Source organism: Plectrocnemia conspersa, unplaced genomic scaffold (assembly GCF_051122295.1).
Source record: "Plectrocnemia conspersa isolate PC_06_02 unplaced genomic scaffold, ASM5112229v1 ptg000001l, whole genome shotgun sequence".
Classification (NCBI taxonomy): Eukaryota; Metazoa; Arthropoda; class Insecta; order Trichoptera; family Polycentropodidae; genus Plectrocnemia; species Plectrocnemia conspersa.
The window spans coordinates 4,252,005-4,268,188 of NW_028277165.1; the positions used below are offsets into that span (position 1 = coordinate 4,252,005).

The 16,184-nt window shown below is 29.7% G+C and overlaps 1 protein-coding gene across 1 annotated transcript in view; it reads right to left on the bottom strand.

The window, feature by feature from the left end:
* LOC148238515 (calcium/calmodulin-dependent protein kinase kinase 1-like) overlaps nt 1-16,184 on the bottom strand; it is a 123,379-nt gene that overhangs the window by 21,446 nt on the left and 85,749 nt on the right. Inside the window, exons 5-6 of the mRNA XM_088187949.1 lie at nt 11,133-11,186; nt 2,550-2,714 (exon numbers count right to left, since the gene is read on the bottom strand). Coding sequence (XP_088044075.1) covers nt 2,550-2,714; nt 11,133-11,186 — 219 coding nt within the window. The remainder of the gene's footprint in view (nt 1-2,549; nt 2,715-11,132; nt 11,187-16,184) is intronic.

Below are 16,184 nucleotides of genomic sequence, written 5' to 3' on the forward strand. Positions count from 1 at the left end.
AGGGATCAACCTCCGCTATACTGTCGCTACTACATCAATCAGAACTCTAAGGATCTACCACGGACATCATCCCTGCGCTGACTTCTTCACCACTACCGGAAAAAAAACATCTCGCCTATCATAGTATGTCGCAATATGTATTATAATCTAATCAAATTCTCATTAGTTTTCACCTGTGTCTTACTGGCTGCGAAGTTACACCCCAAAACGTTAAAAAACGTTATTTACAATTATTATAAATTCAAATTTATATATTGTTTTTTTGTATAAGTTTTTAATTATTTCTTAGCATAAAGACCTGAGCCATTAAGTGCATAATGCGGCAGATTTTATACGCAAAAAATATTAAATAAAAATAAATTGCTTATTATTTTTTTGGTATAAATACATACTTTAAGTGACAAGGAGAATAAGCGTTCAAGTTTTTAACTCTACAGAAATAGTTGAAAGTCACTTTACCTTTAAGAACATGTTTTTTTTTTGGTTTTATGTTTTCAATTTTTTCAGATTCTAAAAATAAAGGCTTAAGATATACATATATGATGAAAACATTTTCAGCAAAGCAAAGCACAAATCTATTTAATTTTACTTTGAACATTTGCGCCTCATTGTTATTATCTAGGAGCGTTGGCAGAGAACCATGGACATCCACATTTCCACATTTTCACATTTTCACGGAAAAAAAGTCAACCAGAGAAAGTTAAAAACTTTATATTATAAAATCACTTTGTGTCGTTGCGCATACCGCACCGATGGGCACGTGACACATATTTGTACACAATATATTAGCATTAAAACCACCGTTTGTTCTTTTTATAGTACAAATAATTTTCCCGACAAATTCAAATTCTGTTCACCTACCAAACTAATTATTCCACCATCGAACTTTACCAAACGACTCGCATGTTGTAGACACGTTTACACACCCGAAACAATCACACCGACCGATTCAAGTTACACAAGTAACATCATGCACCAGTGGCTGTCAAACGTTATCAAATTAGAAGCACGCTATTCGCTCTGAGCACTGGTCCGAGTCAATTGATGGAACATTCCCCAGGGAATTTCTACCATGCGAAAAGAAAGTTGCCAACTGCTGGAATTTCTGAAAAAAAACCCATTTTGCCAGCGATCGCGCTAATTTCCGCTAAGTGATATTAAACCTTTTTCGCAATCGATCATCCTTCGACTTCAATATCTTGACATCTGACCAATTTTTTAGTAATATAATTGCAGTTAAATGTATAAATAGCAGATCAATAAACTCCACTATCTTAATTTAGTAATAAAGTACATTTAATATTTAACTACTCAATTATTTAAAATATTAACTTGGTATTTTTAATAATCTGTTCGCAATAAATTTAAAATATCAGTTAAATAAAAGCGCTTTTTTATTATTTGCACAACTATCTTGCAAATTTTATATTATACAATCTACTAGATGAGTCACCGGGTACCAATTGAGCCAATTTAACATTCGTTACGATAATTAAGATATGTTTTAAAATGCACATTTGACACGTACATTTAACTAACACTTACACGCTTATGATCTCATTTCTATCGTTCATGAAAAGATAACCGTAATATTTAAATAACTATAACACTGTTGAAGGAAAATTACTAAATAATACTATCTTGTTCGCATCATTATGAAAATGAAAAGGTTCTACAATATTAAAAAAATTAAAATAACAATAAAACATGTTGTATTTAAAAGTAAAACAACGCTGACCATCAACATAGACTGAGGAGACATAGATAACAACCGCTTCCCTCTTCACGTCAAATCTGTTCCAACTAAAATTCAAGCCGATCTTCAAAATTTTTCATACGTATACAATGCTACGAGAACGAGATATTTATATACAAACAACTTTGCTTTATATAAAAAAAATACATTGACATTTATAATTTACGACTTAAAAGCTGAGAAACTCAAATTCCAAAACCCAAATAATTTTAAGCAATCAATCAATATTTTTTTTCTTTCATGTTAAAATTAAAAAAAATATATTAATTATTACTGATCCATTGCGCTGGTGTTTGATGTTTGTGAGGCATTTGACAGGCGTGAACTGGGTAATGTACTGGTAAAATTAAATAAGTCAATCAGACATAAACAATACCACAAAAGATTTCGGCCTGGGAATTGGTGACATATATATATAATTAATTATAAATTATTATGTCAATTATAATTTATAATTATTAAATGGGATTTTACCCCTGAGACTAATTTTTATTAATAGCGCATTTAAGTCTGATGCTGTGGCTCGAACGCGTGGCGTCTGGTTTATCAGTCTAGGGCTTACAGACGTAATTCCGATTTTATAATATGGTTAAATGTATGGGGATCACGAGTAGAAATCGGCAAAATATTGAAATTAATAAATTACCAATAAAAAAAAGTTGTTGCAATACGCGTTAAAAGCGCAATAAAAAATTCTATTAGTTTATTTTGTTTATGACGATAAAAAATCCGAGAGATTGAGTATTCATAAATACAATAGCGATGAGGAATCTAATAAAATGTTTTTATTTACCTCGACTAGTTTGACTACATTTGGATGATCCAGTTTCTTCAGCACCGCAATTTCTCTCCTCACTAAATCCAAAGGGTCAGGAGGTGGCCGACCCCTTCTCGGTGGAGTCCTTCCGAATAGACCAGCTTTTCTGAGCAGCTTCCGTTTCGACAGGATCTTCATCGCCTGCAAAGTTAACGAAAACATTATTTTTCTCCGTCGACGAGCATCAAATATCTACATTAGCAGTTATAATGTATAAGAAGTGTCTATAGAATTTATATATAGCTAGATTTAAGTCGGCGAAATCTTGTCTGCCTGTGTTTGTCACACAATTTGCCCCCATAATAGGAACATACGGCACACGGGCAGGGTATAAAGTGAGTATATTGAAATTCGACTCGGCAGAAGACATGTTTGTATTTACGGGGTAATAAAATTGGAAAATATGTTCGGATAAAGAGCGTAGAATCAGTTCCTATATTATTATTATTTATTTTATATGTTTTTTCAAAATAATCATTTAATTGATTTAAATATAAAACTATTAAACAATAAATATATTTTAATGCATATTAATTTATTTAATATATTTTTTCGCAAAAGTTTTTATAAAGATGGAAATAAAAGATTTGATTATAATAGTTTTTTAATGCAAGTTGTTTTGACTTATTTGACCTTTGAAAAAAAACTTATACTACTTACTGATGTTAATTGATTATATAAAAAGTGTGTTGAAATAGAAAGAAGCTAGATTTAAAAATAGCATATCGCATCGTATTACGTCAGACCGGAAACTTTTCAGCCTTCCCTCGTATATACATATTTTAAAAAAGTTTGGACTTTCAATTTCCCAGAATGGGTTTCGAAAAGTCTATGGACCTGAGTTTTAATAAATTTAAACAAAAAGTACAAATTTATTCATATGGTATGTTTCATGATGGACTTTTATATATTAAATTCATAAAGTATAATTAGTATTTGTATACAATGTCTGAAAGGTGTTTTAAAAGTTATTTTAACTGAAAATATGTATTAAATGTACTATGTATATTTTTCAGGTAAATTTTTTTTTTTTAAAAACACATTTTAAAAATTGATTTCTTTCCGGTACCCTTAATCAACGGGCAACTTGTTTGACAATAAAAGGCAAAATGAGCATTACGGAAAAACACGGAAAGTTACCATTAAACAAACACACTCAAAACGTCACACGCAAAATAGAAATTTTCACTTTTCACTTGCGTAAATACGGAAATTTCGACGTCAATCAGAGCCGGCCCTGTAATTTGCGGCCAACTTGACAAGCATGTTGATGGATTTTAAAAATTCAAATAGCATTTCGCTCCTGACTTACTCTAATTACAAACGAACGAGTACGATGCTCATATTTTTATAATTTACTAGCAGTATATATTATTATTATCGTTTTATTTAAGCGGCAAGTTTAGTGAAAATTTTTATGTTAAAAAAAACTGTTAAAATTTACATTTGGATAATAATTTAAAATAGCTTATATTTAAATAAGACATTTTACATTAGTACTTATTATGGTAAAAAAATGTAAAAATTAACAACACACTCTTAATTTGTTTACCTAAATGGTTCTACCGTCATACATTAAAAATACATCAGTAGTTAATATATTATTATAAATTAATAACGACATATCAGATACATTTTAAAGAGTTCGTGTAATTAGAACAACCTATATATATGAAAAAATAATAGTGTTCATTACTCATGCGGAAGGTATTGTCGCCTTAAAACTTTTACGATCACTGTTTTATGCCCTAGGAGCGGATCTCATGTTTTATTAATGCAATCTTTGCGTCAGCTTGACAGATTTGGATGTGTGTCATCTTATCCATGCACATATAAAATTAATGACAGAACGCCTGAATTTGACATCGATACGAATTCATTACACCATACATTATTCAATGTTTAAAATCAATGTGACATTTGTGGTGTCGGCACTACACTGTCAACCCTTTCGTGATGTGTACTTAGCACACTAATGTGTTTTGGATTTTGCATAGAGACAGGTAACCTTCATATTGAATTTAAACTGGAGAACCTACACAAATACAACGACAAAGCCTGAAACTCACATTTAGATATTCTATTCCAGGAAAATAGTCGATTATGTTATAAATATCAAAGCCCTGTTTGTTTGAGGGGTACCATAAGTTTCGTCAGGACAGTCATAATATCGATCTTTAACCGAGTCGTATGGATTTTCTGGTCTCTTCTATTTACAATTGGAGGGATTAACTCATGCTATTTAATCATAAAAAAGTTAAATTAAAATAATGTATTTTCTTGATAAAATGGGACACCACCGTGAGAAACATTTAAACAGCTAGAGTCACAAGGTACAAGCTATAAATCTAAAAATATCCGGCGGCTTAAAAAAAAATGAATTATCCTTAAAACGACCGTTTGTTGGCCAAGATAAATTTGTTTTAAAAGAATTCGCCACCCTTTTGTAATGGGTTGCCTCACTGAAAAGGAAAAATTTACGAAAGAAATGAATAAAACTAAAATATTTTAATTAGTAAAATCATAAATCGACACTGTTGTCGCCGAGAGTAATGCAACACGAACACCCATATAAAATAGTTTATGCCTGAACGAAGCCTCCCCGGCGAGCACTTCTTTTGAACGGTTGCCTCCACTGAAAGGGACCGCCAAAGAGAGCTCTTCGCGAACAACCGCAAACAATCGACCCTTTTACCCTTTGGTCTTGTGTGTTCGAGTTGCTTTTACATCAGAACGATAACGTGCAAATTCGCACAATTGCCAGGCTTCGTACCGGAAAAATACAATCATGCATAAAAGAACAAAGTTTACTTTCAGAGAAATGCTTTCTTACGCTCAATACACTCTTTATAATATTGATTTATTTATAAATTGCTAAATCATAAACAGCTATGATGAAAAATACATACAAACACATACCAGTGGTATAAGTCGGTGACTAATAAATAAAATATGTGGGTTCAAATTCTATATGAACCTATCGTGTCTATCAACTGAGTAAGTCAATCAGATATAATGAATATCTTTACAAGTAAGTATTAACCAACAGATTAAAAGTCTGGGAATCAGTGGCGTAGCTATGGGTGGGCGAGCCGCCCCGGGCGGCACTTGCTTGGGGGCGGCATATTCGCGATGGAATCGTCTAGTGTGGTTCTTAACCCTGAATGCACTAATAATAAGAATAACAAGAGCTTAATAATAACCAATTTATTATTTTAAGAAATGCTGATTTTATAACCCTGCAAAAAATGTATGGGGGGTCCCCGGCAATTTTAAAGATCGCCCTGGGCGGCACATACCCTAGCTACGCCACTGCTGGGAATTGGTGACATCTATTTTAATAATTATAAATTATTATGTATAATGTAATTTATAGAAAATAGATGTCACTACAGGTGAGGCCAGAATTTTATTAATAGCGCATATTTTTAAATAAAAATTCGAGTACCGGTGCCAGGGCTCGAACCCGCAACTTCAGAGTTATTAGTCTGAGACGTTATTGACTACGCTATTCCGTCCTTAAAAGCTCGTTAAAGATTTATTATATTACTGTTCATTAATTTATATGTTAGAACTTCTCCCTTGCGCATTTTTTTATTGCTTATGTTAAACGTAATTGTACTAATTAACCCTTTAAACGCCAGTGACTTTTTAGTGTGTAGCCAATTAATTCTATTCACGGGTCAGTATCTTTTTCTAAAAATAAATATAAAATTTACTGATAAATCATTTTTAATATTTTTTTTTTGTAAATAATTCGTTAACTTGATTAAAAAAATCAACTGGAGTCGCTGGCGTTTAAGTGGCTAAATATATTTTTTGGAAAAGTAAATTGCCTATTATACAGAGTAATTCTATGTTGGCAGCACTGTAAATCAGACAGCTGTCAATAATAACGCGCGTTCAAAGTGGCAAATTCAGGGACGTCGTTTTAACTTTTTCAATAGAGAGAGAAAGCAAAAGTTAGATCTCGTGACGATTCATTTTCATTAAATAACATGCACTTTTTTAGGCGAATTTCTGTTTTGAAATCACGTCAAAAGCAACAAAATCATGCCGTCGACGTCGCAGTGAAGATAACGCTTGGTTATCTGGCGTTCATATCAAGATATTTTATAGCAATATTACAACTTAAAATATCTGAGAATAAAATGAAGTATATTTAAACCGAATTTTGAGTAATAGGAGTGCGCGAAAAAAATATTCCTTCTCAGAAGTCAATAATTGACGTCAAAAGCAAAATATTGTGTCGGCGCTGTTGTAATGGGAACACTTGATAACGAGCGTGTGAATTAAACGAAGCATATCTAAACCAAATTTTGACAAACAGGAGAGCGCAAAAAACAACTATTCCTTCTCAGAAGTCAAAAATTCACGTCAAAAGCAAAAATTTGTATCGGCAACGCTCGGTAACGAGTAATAGTAATATTACGACTTACGATAAATGGAAATTAAATTAAGCATATCTAAACAGAATTTTGATTAAAAGAAAATCGCAAAAACACATATCCCTTCTCAGAAGTCAAAAATCCACGCCAAAAGCAATAAAATCGTGTCGACGCCGACGCAGTAGAAACGCTTTGTTATCTAGCGTTCATATTAAGACTTTTTATACCAATATTACGACTTAAAATAAATGAGAAAGAGAGCGCAAAAAATAAGTATCCCTTCTCAGAAGTCAAAAATCCACAGCAAAAGCAATTAAATTGTGTCGGCACCATCGCAGTGGAAACGCTCGGTTGTCTGATATTCATATTAAGATTTTTTGTAATAATATTACGACTTACAATGTAGTGGGAATTAAATGAAGCATATCTAAACCGAATTTTGACTAATAGTAAAGCGCAAAAAACAATTTATTTTGACGTGAATTCGATTTGATAATTATTTTTTACTCTGAGATAAATATTTTGGATTTTATAAAAACAAACGTATTGAATTATATCAAATATAGTTATCAAACATTATCCATAACCACTGGTAAGACTTTAAGCTGCTGGTTGAAATATTTTACATAAATATCCACTTAAATATAACAGCAAAATAAATAACACGTAAAATAGCGAAACATTAGTAAATAAATACGTTAAAATTAACACTAACTGATTTAAAAAAGTACCATATTTTTAAAGATAAAATGAATATACAGTCATTTTCTTCTTACCACACTTTTTCGATCACTTCTATTAGCTTTTGTACACTAGATGGTTTTGCATTCTAATTTTCTTCTTTATGATTTAGCAAATATTTATTACTTTTATTTATTTTATTAATTTACGTATGCAATATAGCTAATTGTATGATATATACACTAATCAAAATATAAACAAAAGAAACATATTAAATATTACATAATTATAAACAAACAGAATAAAAAAAAAAGATTTGAATATTATAATTTATACCTTATTGTACGAAGGTGTTTTTTTTACATTATTGACGAACTTTTCGTGATTCTAACCCTGAAGGGTGTGACTTCGCAGCCAGTAAGACGCAGGTAGAAACTAGTGAGATTTTTTATTAGATTATATTACATATTGCGACAGCTTTTATTGCTTTATTTTGTATTTTTTTGCAACATATTCATATCTAAGTCATTAAGTATATATAAAATTGCTTTACAATAATTAAAGTGGCGCAATACTACAGATTTTTTAATGTATTTATAGTAAACATATTTTTTATCCTAAATAATATACCTATTTTTCTACCATTAAATTTAATCGCATTATTTAACAGTAGTTGAAATTAACGATATTTTAGTATATATATATCTAGCTAACCTTTAATAATTAAAAAAAAATTAGAACAGTATTTTATTTTATTTTAAAGTCGTAAGTATAAATGGGTAATATATTTATAATTTATATATTTTTATATTATTATTATAAATAGCTTAATATTTATTATTAATAAAAATTTGACTCAGTTCCAGGAAACGAGCCCACAGCTATGGCTTACAGATCATTCCAGCGCATTTACGGATTACACTAATCTGGCTATTGAAATTGTATATCATTATAAATATATGTATTTAAAAGTATGCATTTACTTATGATCTTATCCATGTAGTGGAAACATTACAATTCATTAAATTGTCTAATACTGTAATGTCACGAGTCCCTTTTTATGTTGGGTGACTTGCACTTTAATAAGAATTGAATAAATAAAGAGGAACCTAATTCGATGAGTAGCAAACGTTTGGGGTTTGGTCAAATCGTTTTCTGTGTTTTCGTTTAGTCAGAGTACAGTATGAAATGTACGTACTTTTGTATGTGCGTATGTGCAAAAGTTTATTCCAGAGGCTGGCTTATTCATTATGTAAGAGCGAAGCGCTTTCATTGCAGGCTAACGAATGGGAAGTTTCAGACATTTTACGCTCCTTCCGGAAATAAGGGCACTTGTGGGCATAAAAGCAGCGCTGAAAGGATCCGAATTCACTAGCATGAAACACCCGAAACGTAAATTTTCCAGCGTCTATTTAACTTTTGATCTATTTTGTACAAACAATACGGTACTAGCGTAAAGTACGCACCGTTGCTGAAAGTTTATTTGCATTGCATAGTTCAAAACCTCGCTGAAATCACCTATATATTAATATTTGTTAAAGTGACAGACGTCGTTGCCGTGTTACAAAGTTAGCATAGAAATTAACAATATTTATATAGAGACGTTTGACACATTTGTTTTACTAAAGGTTTATGTTGATTTAGTAACAAGCCTAAACCCTAAAGGTTACAATCAAATTTCGATTAAATTTTAGTTTTATTGTAAAAAATATTATCAGTGCATATCGAGGCGCAATAATATAAAACAATATGTTTTTCCTTTCGCAAATTTTCCACATTAATTGATGCCCAGTTTGTGAGACTATCTGTGACACTATTCCAGTCTTGATCTTCCAATGTTACGAATGTTTTCTGGGTTTTACCGTAAATATGCATATAGCAAAGTTTCAGGATAGATGCTGGCATACCTAATCAATTTATTATAAATTGCAATTATAAGATCAGTTGCGGGCGGTAGAGTAAAATTTGAGAGTTTTCGCTGTGGTCGTCGATGATTGTCTGTGAATTTTCGGGTGATTGGTGATGTGAGTATTTTTTAAATATAAATTAAGGATGCTAATATATTTTTTTTCAAATATATCACAAAGTAAAGATAAAATACTAATTAATGGATAATTGGCCGAAATGCTGTCTTCTTTTTAGGGTTTTTAAATTAGATTTTTTGGCTCACAGGCTTATTAATTTTGTTTGCAGTCTTTTATTTTTCATAAGTGCTTTCTTATTATTTTTTTAAATTATATATATTCAGTGATAGAAAGGGTTTGTTTAATTTTATTTTGAGTATGTTGACGCGTCAGAAATAAAATATTTTTGTTTGTTTAATTATGGATGTAAAATAATTAATATATCGTCGATTGTTGAAGTAGCTTGCGCAGTGTATATTTTTTTATTGAAACGTAAACGATTTTTGACATCGAATCTGAACCTTTGTCAGCTTTTTCCTAATCGAAGATTATCTCAAGAGTGACATCGATGTTATCTTTCAGTGTAAAAAACACTGGAGATGCTCTGAGGATCTTTCTTGAGACTGAAGCTTTGTCCGTTATTGACAGTAACATGTTATTATAAGTAGGGATATATTTCAGAGATTTTGGGTGGTGTATAATCGTATCTGTGTCATGTAAAAATCTAATTAAAATATTTGTTTTAATTTTAATTAAACCGCATATTAAAGCAATGTAATTTTTATGAAGTTGTATCAAAGAAAGATTAAATTTTAGTAAAAAATATTTCAGAACCACTCTTGTTTTGCTTTTGTCTGTGAGCGTAATACAATTTTAATACATATATGAATATGCTTATCGTAAAAACACACGAAAGGGCTCACCCGTTCCAATATATTGTTGACAGAAAAAATATGTTTTTTTACTATAATGTAAATTGTAATACTTCTTTATAGTAATTAAATAAATAAGTCACTGGTTTAGTGTCTCACTAATTATTTAGTAGTTGTTGGTTGTGTTTACCCTGTTGTAATCCATTAGGATAATACTTGTCATGTTACAGTATATAAATAAAATTTAAATAAAGTAATTTAATCTATCATAAATATGTTTATAATCTCTCTTTCTCTTAGAGCTATTCAGTGTTATTTATTTTATTAAAATTACAAATGTGTAATGTATATTTTTACATATGCGTCTAACAACTTTTTTGAGGATCATCTGGGATTAATTTCATGCTCCACGTGTCAAACTTTTTTACTGTTCCGCTACGGCTTTGTTCACTCATGAAAAATATAAACATATCCTGGGAATCATGACAGAAAAAAATACAAGGTTTCTCGGCAGTTAACGTGAATAAAAAGTACAAAAACTCCGAAATTAACACATTGTGTAATATTATGTGATATAATAATGCGACGCTGTATAATATAATAAAATATAATACGCCAATAATGAATTCTTCGATTAAATATTATGAAACGAAACGTTAATTTGGAATGAAAATTGATATGATAAAAGTATTATTATTTTCAAGTTATACTTACGTAGTGCGTGTCATCTTCTTCGTTGTAAGCTAATTTGACGATCCCGTAAGAACCCTAAAAAAATAAAAGTGATGTTGAATGATTATGTTTTTATTATTATAAAATACATTGCTATATTGTTTAATTAAATAAAAATATAAATACTTTTAAATGAAATTTATAATTTACATAATTTAATCGTAAAGATTTAACTTGTAAATATCATGTTATTTAAAAGTATTTGCGGTCATTACTTTGTAAATGTTGGAATATTATAAATAAGGATACTGAAAATCAATAAAAATCTTGGAACCAACTTGATTTTGGTAGTGAAATCAAATTCTACAATTATTTGCCTCATACTCAAAAACACAATTAAAATTTTGTACTTTACCGATTAAAACATCTTTATCTAAAATCCATAAAAAAACTTTGAAAAACAACTACAACATTTGTATTAATATAAACTACATCGGTGGATAAGCTATAAGTTTGATAGTTTAAAATAATTAAAATGGGGTCACTGTTTTACAGACTTTGATTTCAGTCTGGTGCTTCACAATTTATTTAGTAGTCGTTGATTGTGTTGAATCGGGCTATTGGCATGTTGCAAAGAAGATTAACAATAAATAAATAAATTACACACGTACAACAAAAATTTGCAATTGATGACTCTCTTATATTTTTTACATTGAATTAAGACGCGTCAGTTGTTGCATTGTTAAAAAAATTAAATCACAAGATCGTCTTAATTAATTTTAATTAAAATTATCGCATTAACTAATGCTAGTTTAAGCGCACAAAGATATGGTTGTATATTGTAAAGACGCTTCAGGTAAAGTTAAATTATAACTAGAAACTATTATATATGTATTTGAATAGACTGAAAATTAAATTGATCGTAAATACATAAAGTTTTGAATCAACAAACTTTGTATCTGCATTGTTATATCCCTATTTAATATAAACTTTGCATTCCGCTTGCTAAAAAATAAAATATAATTAAAAAACAAACCTTAATCAGTGTTTAAATATAGTTAAGAAGGCGAAAAAGTTAAGACAAATTTTTATACATTTTTTGGTTGCCTTGTTTAATATTTAACCAAGAAATAATGTAAATTAATTAGAAAAGGTTTTCGATGATGAAAAAATGTATTTTTTAATAATATAATTGTAATAAAATTGATCAGGACTATTTTTTCGTGGCTTGTCACAAATTTTGTGTATTTGTCTATATTTATTACTTATGATTTAATGTGTTAAATATTTGATCACTGACAATTAAATAAAATATAATTTATAATATACTAATTAATTTTATATAAGTGGTAATTAAAAATATTAGACGTAAACAGTTTTTTTTTCATTTGTAAAATTGATTATTAAAAAAATATACATAAAAAAGCTAATCAAAATATAATTATTTTAAAAATATTACCACAAATAAACACACATTTATAATTTATTTCACATTCATACTTAACCGTTTTCTGTTGATAGAAATAGGGAATGGAAAAATATTTTGCGTATATCATTGTTGGGGTGCTATTTTTAAGCACTGATATGTATATTAAGCTAGATGTGTATATATCAGGCGCGTATGGTCAGTTACTTTCCCTTTCGCTCGCTCGAGTGTTAAGTAACGAGAGTGAATGAGAGGTAAGGGCGTGAGGAACGCATGTAACGCACGCCCTTATCTCTCACTCACTCTCGTCACTTAACAAGCGAGCGAGCGAAAGAGAAAGTATGTCATAGTACGCGTATGTTAAATATGTATTATTATATATATTATAAGTATTATTGAGTTGAGAATATAAAACAGAAATATTTGTATATTTACTAACGAAAATATACTATTATATTATTCATAAATAAATCAAAAATATTATTATAATTGTAAGATAAAATATTGATTTATTATATAAAATCTGATGTTGAGTAATTTTACATTATATATAAATCTGATTTTTAAATTATTTTGTTATTGTATACAGAATATGTAGATTAAAGTATTAATATAATTAATAAACTACATAATAAAAATATTAATAAATTCATGTTAACTGAAATAAAAAATCATTATATATTATAAATTTAAAACTGATTTTATATTACATTATAAATACATATATATTAGGTTATAAATTTATATTTATAAATCAAATAGAATAGGGCAACTTATACAATTACTAAATATCTATATTTACGCACAATTAAAATAGATGTGATTATTATAATAACTTTATAAAGTAATTACATATTTTATTAGGCTTTTAGCAAAAATAATTGAACTATATATACAAGATGGGCCATACATTTTGCGCTTTTTAAATCGCTTCTGATCAAGAACGTGCAGGTGACAGCGCGCGGGAGTCTGATCCTTGGAAATTTAGCAGCAATGGGTCGCTTCACGGGGGAATAAATCGCATTCTGCGTTAAACTGCGTGTCTTAAAAAATCAATCTGTATGGATCGAATTCTAATCCCTTAGATAAGATGAAAATTAAATATAGAATTAGATACCGAGTTTTAACACTGATTTGTCGCGAACTAAAAAGAGTTTTGTATATGAAAAGTGATTACTTTTAACAATTAAAGCAGTAATTTAAAAGCTTAGGTTATTACATATTGTTTATATGAGATATTATATAATGTTATTTCAGTGTGGTGTATTTAAAAGTAGCCTAGCGTAACTTTTTATAAAATCAAATGAAAATCTTATGAATATCTCGTTATTTTTTTTGAACAACTTGAAAGAATGGCATTTTTTTAGTCTGCGTTAAACTTTTAACCGAGAGATAAAATATTGTATTTGGTTAAGCACGAGCTTTCGCGTGTAAACTTTGAGCAAAAAGCACACACTTTGACCGAGACCCGATTTGAGGAAACTTTAGAAATGTAATTACGAACGGCGCTTGAGCTTTCGCCGTTTTTATCACGAGTACTTTTTATGTGTAAAAAGATTCTTCGAATCGTTATTTTATTCATGTGTACAACATTCTATAGAGCAAGCACGTATTATGTGTGTGCATAAATAATAAATGAGGCGACTTTCTTATATAGCTCATATTTATATATTGTACGTAACTTGCATTTTGAACCAGCCATATCAGAAAAGATAGATTGGAAAAGAACAAAGACGACGAATGAATCTTTGTCTACGAAGTTACAAACATGAATTTTATGTTATTCTTTCAAAGAGTAAGCTATATTTTATTATATTTACTATATAGCGTTGCTGTGTATTTTGTTGTAAGGTTGCTATTATAATGCGTACACGGGAAAACATTCTTTCATATTTAAGCTATTGTGCTCTTTTGCGAGTTATTATCTTTTAAAAGTTAACAAAAGATCAAGCTCAGAGATTCAGACTATAGTTCATATAAATTCAAAAGACATGCTTTTATATACTATGATACATATCTACTACTATGCATTTTTACAACGTAAATTTCTAATAACGATCCTTGTATTTCTATGAATAACTGTAGATTTTTCTGCGTAATAAAAATTCCAAACGTACCCACATACGCTTATATAATCACATTTCAGCATTGGGTAATTTTTCATCCAATTTGCATTTTAAAATAACAATATTACGGAGCCTTACTGGCTCACCGGTTCCGGCTTACACAATTGGATAGGGCGGATGCAAGTCGGAAACTGGATAATAACTAAATTCCTTGCGGATGCTGCAGACACGAATGAGCTAACTTCTCACAAGAAAACCTATATTGAGTTTGACATTGATGTAGCAATTATTGTGAGGCGATATTATTATTTCATGATAGATTTAAAAGCATATTTTTACAAGATTTTCAGAAAGTGTCGATTCTTTCCGTTCTTATATACATATAAGAAGAAAACCAGAAACTACTACATATGCTTTTACGATCCTGTGAATATGATATACTTATTCTCCTACACGTTGTTTTAGGGTAAGTAGTTACTTTTAATATTGGTCGTTCCGTAGAACCTTATATTAGTAAACTTGAACATTATATTACTCTTAGGGCTTTCAATCAGTATTCCGAATACTTATGATGTTAAATCCCTTAAAGGGCTTTTATTAAAAAATTACACTCTATATTAAATAGCTAATAATAGATTATATTGCTAGCTAAGCAAAATTAAATATTTTTGTCATTTATTCATTTTTTTAATTTTCGAAATTATCGCTCAGAAAATCAGCTATAAACAACTATACCAAGGGAGCGGCTAAAGCCGACTGCAGTGCCGGCGACCTTGGCGCGTGCGCTATGAATTGCTTATCGGGAATTGAATTGGTCGCGCATGCGCACTAGAACATCAGCCGTTAATCGCGCTCGTGTTTATAGTCTCCCGCTATCAACCGTTCACGCGGTTGACGTTTTAAATCTGTCTATTATTCCGCCCTTTTTGCAGTGGGAGCTGCCGGCTTCGCATACCAATAGCCGGACAGGTGTGAAATCTATCTCAATCTACTTTTACCCATATTTAATTCTACTGATATTTTATTTGATAATTTGCAAAAAAAAACATTCGACATATCTAATTGTTCAAGTGAAAATAATAAAACTGTGGAATTTTCGAATCACAAAAAAGAACATTTTGACTCATTATGGGACAAAGTCAGGATTGAAGAGTTACATAGAGAATGAAATCACTATGATAATATGGCTATAAAGCTCAATATTTCAAAACACTTAAAAAGATTTCCACGAATACTATCGATCGTTTCAAAGATATTGATAATTTAAAATTTATGGCACTTTTAAACATGAATACATTTAAGGAATACGAAAATAATTTTCCAGAACCACTTTTTATATCACTTCAACTCTCGTATGGAAGTTTTTTTAATTTTATGAAGTTGAAAAGTGAACTTATTTATATATATTCGTCACCAGAATTGCATTTTAAATTTATAAATTGCATTAATAATGTGATCATTAAAAATTAACTACAAGATATTTTAACGGTAGTATTTAATTTAATAAATTTAATTTTCAACATAAATCGAAAAAAAATTTGTTGACAAATTAATGAAAGAAAATATATTATATGATGCGGTTATTGATGATCTTTGTAAGAA